This window comes from Octopus bimaculoides, chromosome 1, assembly GCF_001194135.2.
Source record: "Octopus bimaculoides isolate UCB-OBI-ISO-001 chromosome 1, ASM119413v2, whole genome shotgun sequence".
Lineage (NCBI taxonomy): Eukaryota > Metazoa > Mollusca > Cephalopoda > Octopoda > Octopodidae > Octopus > Octopus bimaculoides.
Genome location: NC_068981.1, coordinates 97,071,036 through 97,088,840, shown reverse-complemented (window position 1 = coordinate 97,088,840; position 17,805 = coordinate 97,071,036). Strand labels below are relative to the sequence as shown.

The window sequence follows — 17,805 nt, the reverse complement described above, 5'->3', positions numbered from 1 at the left end:
GAATTAACTTCAGTATAAAATTGGTACTCATCTTATCAAACCTTAGAAATCATTGACAAATTGGAGTATTTGGACTTAGAATGTAGAAAAGTGCAACAAAATAATGCAAAATATTTTTAATGTTTAGCACTCTACTGATTCTACCAAATTACCAACTTGAATTAACTGAATATTTAAATCCATGGATTTTGTTAAATCAGTATTGTTAAAAAGAAATAAAGTTACTTACATGTATAGATGTTCATTTTTGTGGCAGAGGCATCTCTGAAAAAAGAAAACAAATTCAATAGAGTGAAAAAAAAAAATTGTAAGCATGCATGCACGCATATACACATGCAATCTTTTACTTGAGGTTTGCCGGTTGTGAAGGGCTGTCGCATGGTGGAGAAGAAAATTATAGAGAAGAAATCTATTTTAAGCCCCTACTTTCTTCTGCAACCAGCAACCTATTCTTCTGGACAGAGCAAAAATACTGCAGCATATTTTAACATAAATATAGTTAACATCTGACTCAATATCCTCTAAAACAGTGTCATACAATCACACAATGTCTGCAAGTTCACATTAGAGTTTTAAAAAAAAGTCTTTCTTCATTTCTTCTGATATACTTCCTTTGTGTTTATTTAGATCATCTTCATCTGAGCTCAGTCGTTGCATGAATTCATGTCGAAGCTCCTTATTAAGAGCAAAGGCAGCAAAGGGAGAGATAGATGCTTCTATACAGCTTTTCAGTCTGTTTCCTATTTTGATATTAACTTTAAAAAAATTTTAATGTAATTATTATCAGGTCATTAAGAATGAAATGTCCCATTTTGAACTGAAAGTTATTTTACTTTATCTCAACAAAAAGCAATGCAGTTAATCAAAGTATGCACCTAAATTATCAACACAATTTTGCCATTTTATCGGTAGCTTATTTATGCCAGCAGCAAAGAATTCTGGAGAGCAAGAGGTGATGAAATCATGAAAGACTGTTTTTGCATTTTCTTTAGAGTTGAATTTTTTTCCTTGCAAAAAGTTGTCTAATGACTGGAAAACATGATAGTCAGTTGGTACAAGGTCTGGTGAATATGGAGGATGACAGAGTACTTCTAAGTTCAGTTCCTGTAAGTTGAGTAACATTCTTTGTGCAACATGTGATTGAGCATTGTCTTACAAGAGAATTGGCCTGTCTCTATTGACCAATCTCGATTGTTTAATTGCAAGTTCACTCATCATTTCATGCAATTGGTTGATGTAATCATCTGCTGTAATTGACTTAACAGGTCCCATGAAGCTGTAGTGGATGACACCAGAGCTGAACCACCAAACAGACACCATTAGCTTTATTGGGGGAATATTTTTTTGGATTGTGTTTAGGCATTTCATCTCTATCCACCGTGCAGAACACTTCCTATTGTTGAAGAGAATCTATTTTTCATCACACGTAACAATACGATGCACAAATGGTTCACTTTTTTGCCATGACAGCAAAGAACAGTAAGTTTTAAGATGATGTGTCATTTGATACTTGTTCAATTCATGTGGTACTCACTTGTCCAGCTTCATTACCTTGACGATTTGTTTCAGATGGTCCAATACAGCTGGAACTGAAACATCAAACCTTGCTGCTAACCAATCCTTACTTCACTGTGATTTCTTAAAGGGATGCCACATTCTCTCTTATAACCAACATCTTTCTTCATTTCTATAGTAACATTCTTTCACGCAAGTTTTGCTTTTGATAATGAAGGTGGTGATGATGATGATCATCATCGTCATTGTCATCATACATCCATTTTCCATGCTGCATGGGTTGGATGGTTTGGTAGATGATTGCAAGCCAGAGGACTGCGCCAAGCTCTATTGTCTGCTTTGGCATTGTTTCTACAGCTAGATACCCTTCCTATTGCCAATCACTTTACAAAAAGTACTGGGTGCTTTTAACATGGCACCAGCACTGGTGAGGTTACCAAGTAATTTGCAAGACAAAAATCCCTCAACTAAAATGAACAATATTTTTATTTAAAAAATATAAATTCAACATGAATTTTCATAAAATGTTAAAATTTTCCACTAAACAATTCCACTGGTTCTGTCCTCTAATAAAATTAACAAACCTTGAGGACACTGCAAATTTTAGAAAGCACGTGTTCTAGATCAGTTTGTTTAGTTGTGCAGAGACCTTATCATTTTCTTTAGATTTAACAACTTCTCCTTACAGCTGTTTCAATCTTAAAGAAATATCGAACGGAAATAATTCAACACAAGTAAGGTTTTCATGCTCCCACACAGAAATACAAAAGATTTACATGAGAAGTGGAGGCTAGTAAACTTTTGCTGCCTTAGATTTAAGCCCATCATATTTCTATGGAAATCATTCGTTGACATGGTTTATACACTGAGAATTTAATGAAAAAGATTTTGTTATAATTTTTGTCATCACTGAGATTCATTTTTAAATTCATCATTATCATTTTGAAGCCCATTTAAATTCATCATTATCGTTTTGAAGCCCATTTTTCCATACTTACATGGAATAGTAGGCATCAGATGAGACTTCACTGAAAAAGAATTTTCCATAAGCAGATGCCTTCCTCTCACTAACCCTCACCTGTGAACAAATGCCCAAATCTATCAAACAGCCTAGATATGCTTTCATAATGAACAGCAGTCAAACAACATTCTTTGTATTCATAGTGATGTTTTGTTGACAATCAGCAAGCACATGTCAGGACACATTAAGAAGCCAGGACATGCTTTCAAGGACAGCTGACAAATGACACATTTTGTATGAACAGAGATCCTTTGTTCAAAATAAGAACTCACATGACATAATGACTAATCACACGCATGCATGCACACACACACACACACAAACAAATATACATACACATGCCTATTTACATGCCTTTTATCTTTTACTTGCTTCGGTCACTGGACATTGGCCATGCTGGGGCACCACCTTGAAGGGTTTTAGTTGAACAAATCGACATCAGTCTCTTTTTGAGCCTGGTACTTATTGTATTGGTCTCTTTTGCCAACCACTAGGTTATGGGAACATAAACAAATCAACACTAGTTGTCAAAAAGTGGAGGGAGCAAAGAAACACAAAGACACACATACACACACGTAGATACATATATGACAGGCTTCTTTCAGTTTCCATCTATCAAATCCACTCACAAGGCTTTGGTTGGCTCAAGGCTATAATAGAAGACACTTGCCCATGCATGGAATGTACATACATGTAGGCACATTTTTTAACTTATCTACATGTTACTGATTTTGAATGGAAGCATGAAGTGTAAGTCATGATTAATGTCACGACTTGGACTGTGTTATTGTGTAGCTGTAATATTGTGGGAGTGAAACAAGAAGTTGCTGTCCTACAACTTGATAGATTGTGATATATTGACAATATAAGATAAAGTTGTCACTGGTATAGTTCATACAAGTATAGAAAGTCTATACAAGTTGAATTAAGTTCAAAAGACTTTTAAAGATAGTAAAATTCAGTTTATAACAAGTGGGACTTGTTATTGATAACAAGGTTATCAATAAGAAAGTTCAATTGTTCCTTTTCTCAATTGAAGGATAATATAGCTTCTAGTATATATGACTTGTTGCTAGGTAGGAATGATTGTGGCAGCTGCCATTCCTAAGCTAGGCTGCTTTATTTCTCTATTCATTTCTGCTAACATTTTTTTTCTTTTCAACTCCTAGACATGAACAGCTCAAAAATCTTTGGGGCAAATTTCTCCAATCCCCTGTGCCAGTGACTTTGCTTACATTATCAAGTTAGTTACATATAAGGTGACATCATACCAAGGCAAGTCTAAAATTTTTGTTTGCACAATTAGTGAAGCATGATGCAATAATCATCTGCTTGGATGGGTCTTATTTTTTTTCTTTTCTGTGCATTTTAACAATCAATTATTTTATTAGTAAAGATTTATTGATATTAAATCTCCTTAGCAGAAAGGTTTGACATGGACCCATTAGTCTGAACACACAATTTGAGTACTCTATACAATGTAGTGCATAAAAATCATCATCATTTAATGTCTGTTGTTCATGCTGGCATGGGTTGGACAGTTTGACCAAGCTGAGGAGCTGCACCAGACTCCAGTCTGATTTGGCATGGTTTTTACAGCTGGATGCTCTTCCTAACACCAACCACTCCGAGAGTGTAAGGGTGCTTTTTGCGTGCCAGTTGCATGACACCAGTATCTACCACAACTACAATTTCACTTGGCTTGATGGGTCTTCTACTCGAGCACGGCATGTTGTCAAAGGTCTCAGTCATTTATCATTGCCTCCATGAGGCCCAACACTCGAAAAGTGATATTAGAAAAAACACATGCAAACCAACTGTTCATAAACAAACTGAATTTCATGGGAAAGAACATTCCCTGATTTACAAGCACTTTTCTCCATTTATCAGTGTTGCCTTATTTTGTTCACACACACACACACACACACACACACACACACACACACTGCTAAAGGCATGAAAGAGTCAAGTGATAGTGCTAGGTGAAAGATTGTCTTCCACCCAAAAACAAATGGTCTACTACACCATTTATACTCAGTAAATTTTACAAGGATTTGGTCAAATTGCAGCTATAGAAGATATTTGACCAAAGTACAATGAACCAAAATATACATTAAAATCTAATCATAGATTCAAACCAATAAAATAATTGCACATAGTGATATACAATGCAACTAACTCTATTGGTATTTAGTACTTGATTCTTTTTTTTTTCTTTCTAGGATGGTGATGTAAAGCCTACAACCATTTAGGAACCCATTCAATCCAGGAAAATGAATAACCAGGTGAAGAATGTTCAGTGTTATTTTGATTAATGAGAAAATATGAGAGGAAGTTGAAAAGGTATTCAACATAAGATAATAATTGATCTAATTGTTAAGTAAAACATGGAAGACATGGTACACTTTAGAGTGAAGGATCTTGGACATATGGACACAGAAGAGATGCAGCAATATCAGAGGAAGGTTGACAGGGAAAATAGTTTTTGTGTGTGAAAGGTACACAGGTACAATTAACACTAAAAATGTACAGAAAATAGACACCATCAAATTTCAGGAGGAAAAACTATAAGTACTTAATAGCTTCCATTACCCAGGTAATTAAGTCAGTAATGCGGGTGGATGCTCTGATAGCATAGCTGCTAGAATAAGAGAAGGCTGGGCAAAGTTCAGAGAGCTCCTACCTCTGTTGGTAACAAGAGGCCTCTCTCTCAGAGTGAAAGGTAGATTGTGTGATGCCTGTGTACGAACAGTCAAGCTACATGGGAGTGAAACATGGGCTGTGAATGCTGAGGACATACGTAGGCTTCAAGGAAATGAAGTTAGTATGCTTTGCTGGATGTGTAATGTTAGTGTGCATGCATGACAAAGTGTAAGCGTCTTGAAAGAAAAGTTGAGCATAAGAGGCATCAGATGTAGTATGCAAGAGAGATGACTGTGCTGGTATGGTCATGTGATGCATATGGACGAGAACAGCTGTGTGAAGAAGTGCCGAACTCTAACAATGGAGGGAACCTGTAGAAGGAGTAGGCCTGGAAGACATGGGACAAGTTGGTAAAGCATGATCTTTAAACGTTGAGCCCCACAGGGGCAACGACAAGTGACTGAGAGCTTTGGTGATATGCTGTGTTTGAGAAGTCCATCAAGCCAAGTGAAATTGCAGTTGTGGCTGATGCCAGTGTCGCGTAGCTGGTACACAAATAGCACCCTTGAACGTTGGGCGATATGCTGTATTTGTCACGTAACTGGCACATAAAAGCACTGTTCAAACATTGGGCCTCACAGAAGCAGTGACAAGTGACCAAGACCTTTGGCGATATGCTGTGCTTGAGAAGACCTGTCACGCCAAGTGAGATCATAGTCATAGCTGATACCAGTGCTGCGTAACTAGCACCCATGCCGGTGACACAGAAAAATTACCCACTACACTCTTGGAGTGGTTGGTGTTAGGAAGGGTATGGAACCATAGAAACCATGCTAAATCAGATTGGGACCTGGTGCAACTACCCAGTTTACTAGATTTCAGTCAAACCATCCAACCCATGCCAGCATAGAAAAAAGACGTTAAATGATGATGATGATTTTAGCACCAAGAAATTCATTTCAAGTAAATTTTTGTCAACATAGAGTCAAGATTTGAGCCAATAACTACTATCTTTTCACCTAAGTTTGTAATGTAAAATAATGTATTAAGAAGGACTGGTAAATGTAGAAAAGTACCCAACAGCTGTTACTTGGTTATATATAATATATCCCCGACCATCACACGACTTTATATTAATTCTTACCATCAACAAAAGTGAGAATTGATATAGAATAGGAGCAAGAAATAATATAGACCAGTTAATACTTGTAATAAATGGATTCTGTTTACTAGGATATATATCGTCATCATCATTTAACATCTGCCTTCCATGCTGACATGGGTTGGACTACTTTCAGAGGTGGGAGTCAATCAGAGAGTAGTGAAGCACAATACTCAGGCTGTTCACTTGTTAACAATTAAGCTTCATCACATGAAGTCAAGTAATTGTGTGTTAAATATCTGGCAGTGAATACAGCCTTTTGTACTGGTCAAATATGTTCCAAACATATTTGAACTGATCTAAATGGTTGCTTATTCACAACATTGCTTCTGTATGCCCATTACAATATTTTGTTTAACTGGAGCCAGCATCACACATGGACAGATCATGTTTTGATAAAAAAACAAATGTTCTCAAATGCATTTCAAGGTTTTTATTCTTTTGCAATACACACTGGTGATGATTGCCAAGGAGCAAGAAATGTATTCACAGTCCTGCCAAGAGCGAGCACCTTGAAATGACTATTGTGTTTTTCAACACTTGTTCCCTAAAACTGAAAAGGCTCTCCATCGCAAACGTAGCAGTGAATATGACCTTTGTACAGATCAAATATATCCCAGACATATTTGAACTTATATAAATGTTTCTCTAAATATTTATTGCTTTCATTATATTTTACTACATAGTGTTAATTAGAAAGGAGGTAGGAATCAATACAGAGAATGGGAAGAAGACATACACAGTAACTAGACAGAAGTTTAGTGTTTAGTAGACATATCTTCTCGGGAATATAACCAGGAAAGTAGAAATCAAGGAGTGTCTATGAAAAGTTCAACTAATTACGAACTAATAGTGTTACTCAAATAAGATAAATATGACTAACCCAGTAAATTACCATAGATAAAAAATGTTATCAATGGATGTGATATAAATATAATGTGATCTGAAAATACCAAATAAATTAAGGGAATGTAAAGTAGGAAAGTAATCAAAAGAAACAAAATTATTCTAAGAAAATAAGACAGGAAGAAAGACGAGAGCTATGCAGGTGACTAACTGCAGCAATTTTACAATTTGAGGACTTAATTAGAGGTACATTAGTGAATAAATATTAAAAAAGGAAAAATTTAAGACTTAGCAAAAGAGACTTCAGACAAAAAGTTTACCAGTAGATAAAACCAAAACTAAAGTTATATTAAGAACTACAAAGGTCCAACAAAATTAAAATAAGCCACTGAACAAAACAAAGAAAAGGAAGGTGGAGACTTAATGATAGTTGTTAGGGCAAATAATGCACAGTGACAAACTAGCAAATTGACATCATCATCATCGTTTTATCACCATCATTGTTTTAACAGCCACTTTTCCATGCTCACATGGACTGGATGGAATTTGTTGAGGCAGATTTTATACAACCAGATACCCATCCTGTCAATAATCTTCATCTGTTTCCAAGTAAGGTAATATTTTCCCACGACCAACCATGTAATCATGGAAGACTGGAAACAAAGGACATTGCATGATGGACGGAGACACTCATTTACAGCCATCATGCAATGTCAAGGCAGGGAAACAGTACAACACGCACACATATGAACATACATATACAATGGGATCTTTTCAATTTCTGTCAACCAAATCCACACATAGGGCTTTTGTCAACCTAGAGCTATAGTAGAAGAGAATTGCCCAAGGTACCTTGCCTGAGATAACATAGAAAAAAAAATTGAGATGCATCAGATGTATTAGAATAGCAGATATACACATATGACCTTTATTTTTGAAGGAAAAAAAACAATAAAACTTAAAATATAAAAACCTTGAATTGTCCACCAGTTCAGCCAAAGCACCAAACAGGAATTCATGAGTTGTTCTGAAATCAAAAATATATAAATATATATATATAAATAAAAATAAAACCAAAAGAAATGGTGTTTGTTTTCTACTTGTAAAGATATCTCAATATAACAAACCTTGAGCCAGGGGTATGAAAACAGATAACTGCACTTACTCTTTCCACTAATATTTGTACTCAGCTCTTTATTTTCAGATCAAATATTAAACATGATACACAATTGACCATATGGTCTTGTGTCAAACCTTTCTACATAAATAGTGTTACGACTCTGTACAACAGGCTTTCACACCCAAGTTGTCAGCAACATCAACATTTTAACATCCACTTTGCCATACACACATGGGTCAGACAGAATTTGTTGAGACAAATTTTCTGTAGCTAGATGCTCTTCCTGTTGCCAACCCTCACCTATTTCCAAGTCAGGTAATATTTCCCCATGACCAGATATGTTTTCATGGAAGATTGGAAACAAAGGACACTACTTGCATGACAGCGACTCTCATTTACAACTATCACATGATGTCAAGGCAAGGAGATAGTAATGTGTGTGCACACACACAGACTTTTTTCAGTTTCTGTCCACCAAATCCACTCTTAAAGTTTTGGTTGGCCTGGGTCCAGAGTAGAAGACACATGCATTATCTTGTAGCTTTGAGATTTTGATAATGTGACTTACTTTTTTATTTGTTTCAGTCATTTGACTGTGGCCATGCTGGAGCACCACCTTTAGTCAAGCAAATCAACCCCAGGACTTATTCTTTGTAAGCCTAGTACTTATTCTATCAGTCTCTTTTGCCAAACCGCTAAGTTACGGGGACCTAAACACACCAGCATCGGTTGTCAAGCGATGTTGGGGGGACAAAGATAGACACACAAACACACACACATACATATATATATATGTATACATATATATGACGGGCTTCTTTCAGTTTCCGTCTACCAAATCCACTCACAAGGCTTTGGTCGGCCCAAGGCTATAGTAGAAGACACTTGCCCAAGGTGCCACGCAGTGGGACTGAACCCGGAACTATGTGGTTCGTAAGCAAGCTACTTACCACACAGCCATTCCTACGACTGTTTAGTTTTAGAATAACATTGCAGGTAGGTGTGGGAGGTTGATCTTGCTGCTTTGAACATAGAACAGCTAGAATATTTTGGCTGGATATGGCTGGTTTAAATAAAGAACCCAAAGATATTATCGGTAACTAGAACAGCAATGGTAATTTGATAAAGGTGTGCTCTCTTTCAGATTTTCATCATCACCACACTGTAGCTTCAATAAGGGATTGAATTCTATTGCCTACTAAGTCACTTGCCTGATAACAGAGCAAGAGTGCCAGAGTAGAGGCTATGAATGTGCATTGAAACCCTCTCACATGCAGCTAGCAGCAAAGCAGTTTAAGGGGGACAGCAGCAGCAATAGTGTTAGTAATGATGATGGCGCTGGTGCCAGTATCTACTATTTGTAGTACTTTGCTGTTCACCAGACAAAACACTAAAATTCTCCCTTCTTTTACAGAAAGAGCGAACAGTCCAGTAGTAGAACAAGAAATTGGTGTGTAGTTAGATGATTTACAATGTGCACTGTCTACATGTATTGTAAATGTGAAAAATACATATTGTGTATGTGTTTTGATGACATACAATGTTTTCCAAATTCTTTCTTTTCTTTTTTACTAACTCTTTTTTTACTCTTTTACTTGTTTCAGTCATTTGACTGCAGCCATGCTGGAGCACAGTCTTTAGTCGAGCAAATCGACCCCAGGACTTATTCTTTGGAAGCCTAGTACTTATTCTATCTATCTCTTTTGCCGAACCGCTAAGTTATGGGGACGTAAACACACCACCATCGGTTGTCAAGCAATGGTGGGAGGACAAACACAAACACACACACATATATGCGACGGGCTTCTTTCAGTTTCCGTCTACCAAATCCACTCACAAGGCTTTGGTCGGCCCGAGGCTATAGAAGAAGACACTTGCCCAAGGTGCCACGCAGTGGGACTGAACCCGGAACCATGTGGTTGGTAACCAAACTATTTACCACACAGCCACTCCTGCGCCTATGATCAGAAATTAATTCAAAAGAATGTGAATAAATAATCTGAATGCTAAAGGGTTAAACAAAGTGATGATGGACTCTCCCATTGTAGACTATGTACGAGTGTTCAACTTTTGCTGAACGACCTGCACAAATGATTTGTTTATAGTGATCAAATGTTTGTGCCATACATCAGCTCACTCCCTCCATCAAATTCACATTGTCTGAACAGGTGCACGGTGTACCACATGTCAGGTGTTGAAATGATCACAGAGCAACATGAGATGAAGTGTTTTGCTCAAAAATACAATGCATCCCACCCAGTCTAGGAACTGAAACCATGATCTTGCACTCATGAGTGCAACACCTTAAACACTAGACCATGTGCCCTCATTAAACAAAGTAAGAAAGAGCAAAATAGAGTGAAATGTCTTATCCCAGGATACAGTACAAATCTTCTAAACAATATCTGAAATTCAACACATAAACCTCTTAGCCACCGAAGCACTTGTACTACCTACATTTCAGAAACACTCTAACCATTTGACTTTTGCCAATTTCTCATCAAACAATTATGCAAGTGCAATAATAAGTAAAAGAAATAAAAATGTGATTAAATGTAAGCATCTATTTATACTTGGCTGAATTTCACTAAGTTGCAAATCATTAAATAAACCTGAATCTCTTTATCCATATTACAGCCACAGACATACAGACATAGACTGGGAAATAATAATAATTAAAAATAACCTATCTTACTGAAACCAGTAAAATATTTTTTTCATGCTAATAATAATTTTTAGTATTGGCAGAAAGCCACAGATTTTTGAAGAGTAATTTAGTGGACACCACTATTATTAGGTATGAAGAAATAGGTGGTAAGCTGGCAGAATCATTAGCATGATGGAGAAAATGCTTGGCAGCATTTCATCTGTCTTTGTGTTCTGAGTTCAAATTCCACCAAGGTTGAGTTTGCCTTTCATCTTTCAGGGTTGATAAAATAAGCACCAGTTGAGCACTGGGGTTGATGTAATTGACTAGCCCTATCTCCCAAAATTTCAGACATTATACCTACAGACAAAAAGATTATTAGGTATGAAAGACAAAGCGGACCCTGTTGTGAGGATGAAAATTCCAGATAGCCTTTAATCAATTTAAAAGAGGCATATATTGTCAGCAGCTGGAGTGGTGGAAAATAATGTGACATAACTTATTTTTATAGATAAGTATCTTTTATCATATTTCATCCTTTTAGTATATTGTTACCACATATGTAAATAAATTGCCTACATCATACAATCCTTATCTCTGTTTATCAAGTCTACTTTTAAAATAATTAACCTTTTTTTTTTCATTCTAAACACAATTAGGCAAAGTTCACAATTATTTATATTAAAAGCAGCATTCACTCTCTTGTATCTTTAGAGTGCATGCTGAACCTCATCACCACAATGTTCTCTCCTTTTCCAGCTAGACACCTTTTTCTACCTCCAACAACACTACATACAGCCCACTTCAATCAAGTGGCTTTGTCTTGCAAGCTACTAAACAACCTCGATGGTGCCAGTAACACAAAAAAAGCACCCACCCAGGATACTCTGTAAAGTGGTTGGTGTTGGGAAGGGCATCCAACCATAGAAATCATGCCAAAACAGACAATGGAGTGTGATACAGTCCTCTGACCTGTTGGATCTATCAAATCATCGAACCCATGCCAGCATGGACTAAGGGTGCTAAAGTAATGATGATGATATGCAGCCAATCAAAAAATTATTACAAGTTATTAAAAATAAAATTTTCAGATTTAAATGATTAACTGATTTACAAATTTTTGTTGATGTATGAAATAAAACATATTCAAGATTCTCCACAGTGAAGTTAGGTTACTGAATGAAGATGCCATCACCATGTTCATCGTTAACATTTTGATGTATACTTTTCTCTACTGGCCACAGGGATCCAGATCTCTTTTAGAAATTGCGTCTTCCCTACCAATTATGAATCCAACAAGAGAGTAATTTGGAGTAGGCTCCACAAATTCTACATGTTCCATCTGTGATTCAAATTTTGAATTACATACATGACAAACACAGATAAACTGTCCCAGGTTTAAAATATTAGGTAATGTTGATCCAATAGAAAGCTCCCAAGAAAATGTGAACAGCCTTTCTTGGAAGTGTAGCAGTACATAACAATGCATATTTGTAGCTGCAAATAGCAATGATTGTATAGCATGTAGAGCATCCAACAGCTTCCCATTATAAAATGCTTAATTTCTTTTTACTTTCAAGGGTTAACTTTGTATAGTTCCAGATAATTTCATTATATCTTGTGAGTATATATGCAGGTCATACAGCTTGTTTCAACTTGGTAGCTATAAAGGTGCTCCTCTCCTAACTAAATGAATAAACAATGGCATTCCAAAAATAAAGAGATGAGTAAGGCATTTTCTTACAGAAATACTTATATCATTGCATGGATTGACAAATAGAAAATTTGTTGACTATAGGAAGTATGCATTTCAATTATGAAACTGGAGAAGTAGTCCTATAAAGCAATGTTTCTCATGGGGTGGGGGTATAGTGGATTGAAAAAAGGGTCAGATGTATTACTGTGTTTAATAAAATTAGGAGAGTTTCAAACTTTTTAAACTTATCCAATAGCATGAAGAAAGAAGATTATATGAATGCAAATCTCAATTTTGTCTTCTTAATAAAAAGGAAAGAAAGCAGAAATTTCATTAATATTTTTTTCTATTTCCAAACCACTGTTTAGAGTCTATAGAGAGACATGTTCAAATGGACAGATAGCTTTTTCAATGTGATAAGAAAGTTTTTCAGACTTCAGGAACTTGAAAATATACCACCTAAGGACAATGTCACAGAAATAGTTTCAACAGTTTGTTGTTGTTGGCACTCCGTCGCTTACGAGGTCGAGGGTTCCAGTTGATCCGATCAACGGAACAGCCTGCTCATGAAATTAATGTGCAAGTGGTTGAGCACTCCACAGACACATGTACCCTTAACGTAGTTCTCAGGGATATTCAGCGCGACACAGAGTGTGACAAGGCTGACCCTTTGAATTACAGGCACAACAGAAACAGGAAGTAAGAGTGAGAGAAAGTTGTGGTGAAAGAGTACAGCAGGGTTCACCACCATCCCCTGCCGGAGCCTCGTGGAGCTTTAGGTGTTTTCACTCAATAAACACTCACAACGCTCGGTCTAGGAATCGAAACCGCGATCCTATGACCACAAATCCGTTGCTCTAACCACTGGGCCATTGCGCCTCCACAGTTTCGACAGATCTGTTCCAATAATAAAGGTCAAGTAAATGTCATTAGCAGCCACAGCTGTTCATTTAATACATATTTTTTAATAGAATTCATACATCTTACAGTCCTCAAATAGAGGGAAACTTGCTCTGATTGACAGCTTTTATTTTAATAATTAGAGAACCAATTGGCACAGTATACAAATAAAAGTCAAGCATCCACTTTACTTACTATTTTGAGGTCAAAGGCATCCTGGATCAAGACCTAATTCCTTGTGTGAAAGTAATTAACCACATAAGTTAATAGAAGTTAGACTATATTTACATTTATTTTTTGTTTATATCCAACAACTTTAAAAACAATTGGAAGGTTAATTACTTGGTTCTATGAAACCTTCCTATAAAAGTTTTGAAATTTCCAAATCTATAAATTCTTTGTCTTCTGCACTGAATCAGTATGGTTTGGTTACAACCGATTTGCAATTTAGAGTGATATGTTCAAAAGTCAATCAAATTTAATTGAGGAAGAACATCATCTTCATTCATCAGCACAATCATTTACCATCCATGTTATGTGCTGAAAGTTCTGATATGTGATAACACTAATCTCTTTATGTAATTTTTAAAAAAAAGGTGTACTATACCAGCATTTAGTTGCAGAAGAATAGTAAGTCTTACATTTATATAAATTTAATAGTTAAAGATATCTTAATAATACAGAACCCATTACTTTGTGTTGTTAGTTTAGATTTAAGCATGGAAACAATACCTATTTTAAGATATACTTCCAAGTTGAGTTGATTAGCCAATTTTTGACAAATGAAATCTTCAGCTGAGCCAAGATTTATGAGATGTAAAATACTGTGGCATTAATTTTCATTGTATTATAGGTGTAAGAGATCAATAGTATAGCATGAACAAGCTAGAGAAATATAACCAGATTGAATAACTGAAAATACCCTAGATTAGTGTTTCTCAAAGTGAACAGTACTACCCTGAGAAGGGTGGTGGGACTAGAAAATATTATATGAATACTGGGAACAAAAAGGGGCAATAGATAATAGATTGCCCTAATTTTCAAAAATATTTTCTATTTTCAATTTTCATTCTATGTACAAATAGCATTAGCAATCAAAATGTTCTGCAAAAACTCTTAATGAGAATCAACATATTGGCAATAATTTTTTGTTATACATTTAATTTTGTTGAATCATAGCAAGAGGACATTTAAAAAGTGTTAGTAAAAGGGGTACAATAATTAAAAACGTTTGAGAAGCACTGTCCAAAATCGTGTGACAAGTGTTGCCACCAGACAGTAAACAATAGCCCACAAAAGCTTTTACACTTTCAATAAGCAGAAGAGTTAGCTAAACATGAGGCATTAGGATAGATCTTCAAATTGCTACTGGAAAAAGTCCAATATCCTATGCTTTTACACAAACAGCTGTTTTAGCTGGACATGAGGAATAAGGGTGCATCAAGCTACCTCAGAAAATGCCTATTCTCCAAGTTCTAGGTTTTACTGCAGCTTATTTGAAAGACTTAGCCTGTTTGATGGCACTATCTAGTGTTAAGATTTTTTTTCTTTAGTTGCCTGGTTCTAACAATATTTGAACATATTCCATATATAAAAAATCTCTTAAAAGTGTGGATTTACTTTCTGCAGCCTTCATTGTTTCATGAGCTAATACAGTTAAAATTCTGTAGAAATTCCACTACATTTTCTGTAACCTTTTGAGATTGTCTGACATATATTTCATCAAATAGTTTCATATAAGCTTCTTATATGAAACTATTTGATGAAATATATGTCAGACAATCTCAAAAGGTTACAGAAAATGTGGTTCAACAAGTGTTCTGGTAAATGTAACTAATGCATTGCCTCTTATTCTAAAGATAGAAATCCATATCTTGCCAAGAAGTATTCTGTAGAAAGTTTGTGAATATTCAAAAAACCAAATAGGGTGAGGATCATATAAATCAAGCTTTTTTAAAGCATTATGAAAAGTTGCATAATTTCTAAGGTTTGCTATATTAGGCCCAAAATGTAGGAGCAGAAGCTCTAGTTAATTAGGTTTATGGCTGGAATTGACAACTGATATGAGGAAATACATGAATCCCCTTATACATAACTTTAAAATTTTATCACACTGAAGAGAGTATGGTATGTCAAATCAATCTGGTCTAGCTATCTTGTCTATTTTGATTTAGTAATAGATAGCTTTTAAATGATAAAACTGTTGGGATAAAGAAAGCTCGAAATTCTTTTACTTGCGTCAGTCATTTGACTGTGGGTATGTGGGAGCACTGCCTTAAAGTGTTTTTAGTTGAAGAAATCAACCCCAGGATTTATTCTTTGTAAGCCTAGGACTTATTCTATCAGTCTTTTTGCCAAACTGCTAAGTTAAAGGGATGTAAATACACCAACATCAGTTATCAGGTAATGGTAGGGGGAAACACAGATACACACACAAATGTTAAGATATCAGCCTCTACCCACGTTGTCATGCTTTGATTAAAAGGGTGCAGCATAGATTAGATTACTTGGATAAGTTTTGGCCGAAGTTGATTCAGGCCATGTCTAATTTAATAGCACCACCTGGAAGAGATACACAATCAGCTCTGGGGAACCGTAGCCCATTCAAGCACAGGGTTATTGTTTTCAGAGACATATCTGGGTGTGGGTGGTTTATCTGGTATTTGTTGGGGATCGTTTGAATGCCGTGAAGTCATTTTCCTCCTTTATTTGTGTCTGGCGCAATGTTGAAGAGAGCAGGGCCAATTGAGGTGAAATAGTTCTGTCATAGTGTTGTAATACGACACGAACATTTCTGTAGTGGATGGATGCATGGGGGCCAAGCCTCAGACGAATTTTAAAGATGGGCAATGTTGATGGAATATTTTCCACATCATACAGATGATATAGAGCTCACAGTAGCGGTGGAGGGAGCAAAGTCTGAGCTTTTTTAGTCGATCCCAATAGTTAGGGCTTGTCATATCATCCTCCGCAGACCTCCGTCAAGCAGCTCATTTTAAGATAGATACGTAAGTAAAATTACTAATAGAGAAATGAAAATAAACTTCGGAAACAGCAACGCCACCATAGGTTACGTTGAACGTGTTTTCAAGGGAGATAATCAAAGAATGTAACATTGTAATACTTCATGTAAAGTAAATATAACAAATGAAAAATCCTTCAAGAATCCATAAAAATTCCCAGATCACTACCAAAATTTTATCATCTGTTCCTTGTGTCATTACCAACTTTCCCTGCAAGTTTCATCAAATACCGTTCACAACTTTTGGAGTTATTTTTCACACAGACGGACAGATAGAGGGACAGACGGACAAACCAACGTCAATGAAAACATAACCTCCTTCCTTGGCGGAGGTAATTATTAGGTGGTGTTATGTTGTTATGTCTATATGTATTAGGGGTAATGAAGTTTTGGTTATTATGATAATAGTAGTTGATAATTATAGAATTATTGGAGTTACTAGGTATATTAGATGACTTTTTTTATTATAGAATTGGCCCTGTTTCTTATTGTTAAAGGAAGAGATTATCCTAAAAGGATTAGGAGAGACTGAAAATCCAAATCTAATTCTTTTGTTATTAAATATTTTTGCATATTTAGAGTTTTTAAAGCTCCTATTAGTTATATTTCTAATGGATTTAATAAAATTAGATTTTAGATGTTTAGCAAAAGGTATTATGATCCAAGTAGTGTTATTGTTGTTTTCTTTATTATACTAGCAGGTTATGTTTTGGGGGTCATCTATTCTTACACATAGTATTGGTTTCTTTTTTTTTTTTTCCTTATTTCTATCTATATTAATGTGATTTCTGTGGTTATGTGTATTATTGGAAGGATTACATGAGATGCGATAATTTTCATTTTTTATGTTTATTGGTTTAATGTTCTTAGTTCTATCTATAATTAATTGTTTTACATGTTTCTAGTCAGCATTCTTCGGTGTCTCTACATGATTATTAGTGTAGTTAGTGATTTGTGAATTGCTGAAATTAGTATTATTTTTACTTTCAGTAAAGTATTGGTCATGATGCTCGTATTGACTATGTTTATTAGTATATCTATTGAGGTTGTAGGATTTATCTCTCTTGCTAATGTTGTGTTGATGACTATTATTTACAGTTTTTGTTTGTTTATCGGGGTGCACTAATTCACTACTCGACTTAGGTTCACTAATATTCTCTGTGTTGTTCATATCTACATAACTTTTGGTATTATTACTATTGCTGGTGTTATTTTTCTTAATTTCATATTTGT

The 17,805-nt window shown here is 35.6% G+C and overlaps 1 protein-coding gene across 6 annotated transcripts in view; it reads right to left on the bottom strand.

The window, feature by feature from the left end:
• Positions 1 to 17,805, bottom strand: part of LOC106879882 (ATPase MORC2) — a 167,114-nt gene that overhangs the window by 119,149 nt on the left and 30,160 nt on the right. For all 6 annotated transcript variants that reach the window (XM_014929608.2, XM_014929613.2, XM_014929607.2 and 3 more), the window contains exons 3-4: positions 8,161 to 8,214; positions 230 to 264 (exon numbers count right to left, since the gene is read on the bottom strand). In XM_014929608.2, the coding sequence (XP_014785094.1) occupies positions 230 to 264; positions 8,161 to 8,214 (89 nt within the window). The remainder of the gene's footprint in view (positions 1 to 229; positions 265 to 8,160; positions 8,215 to 17,805) is intronic.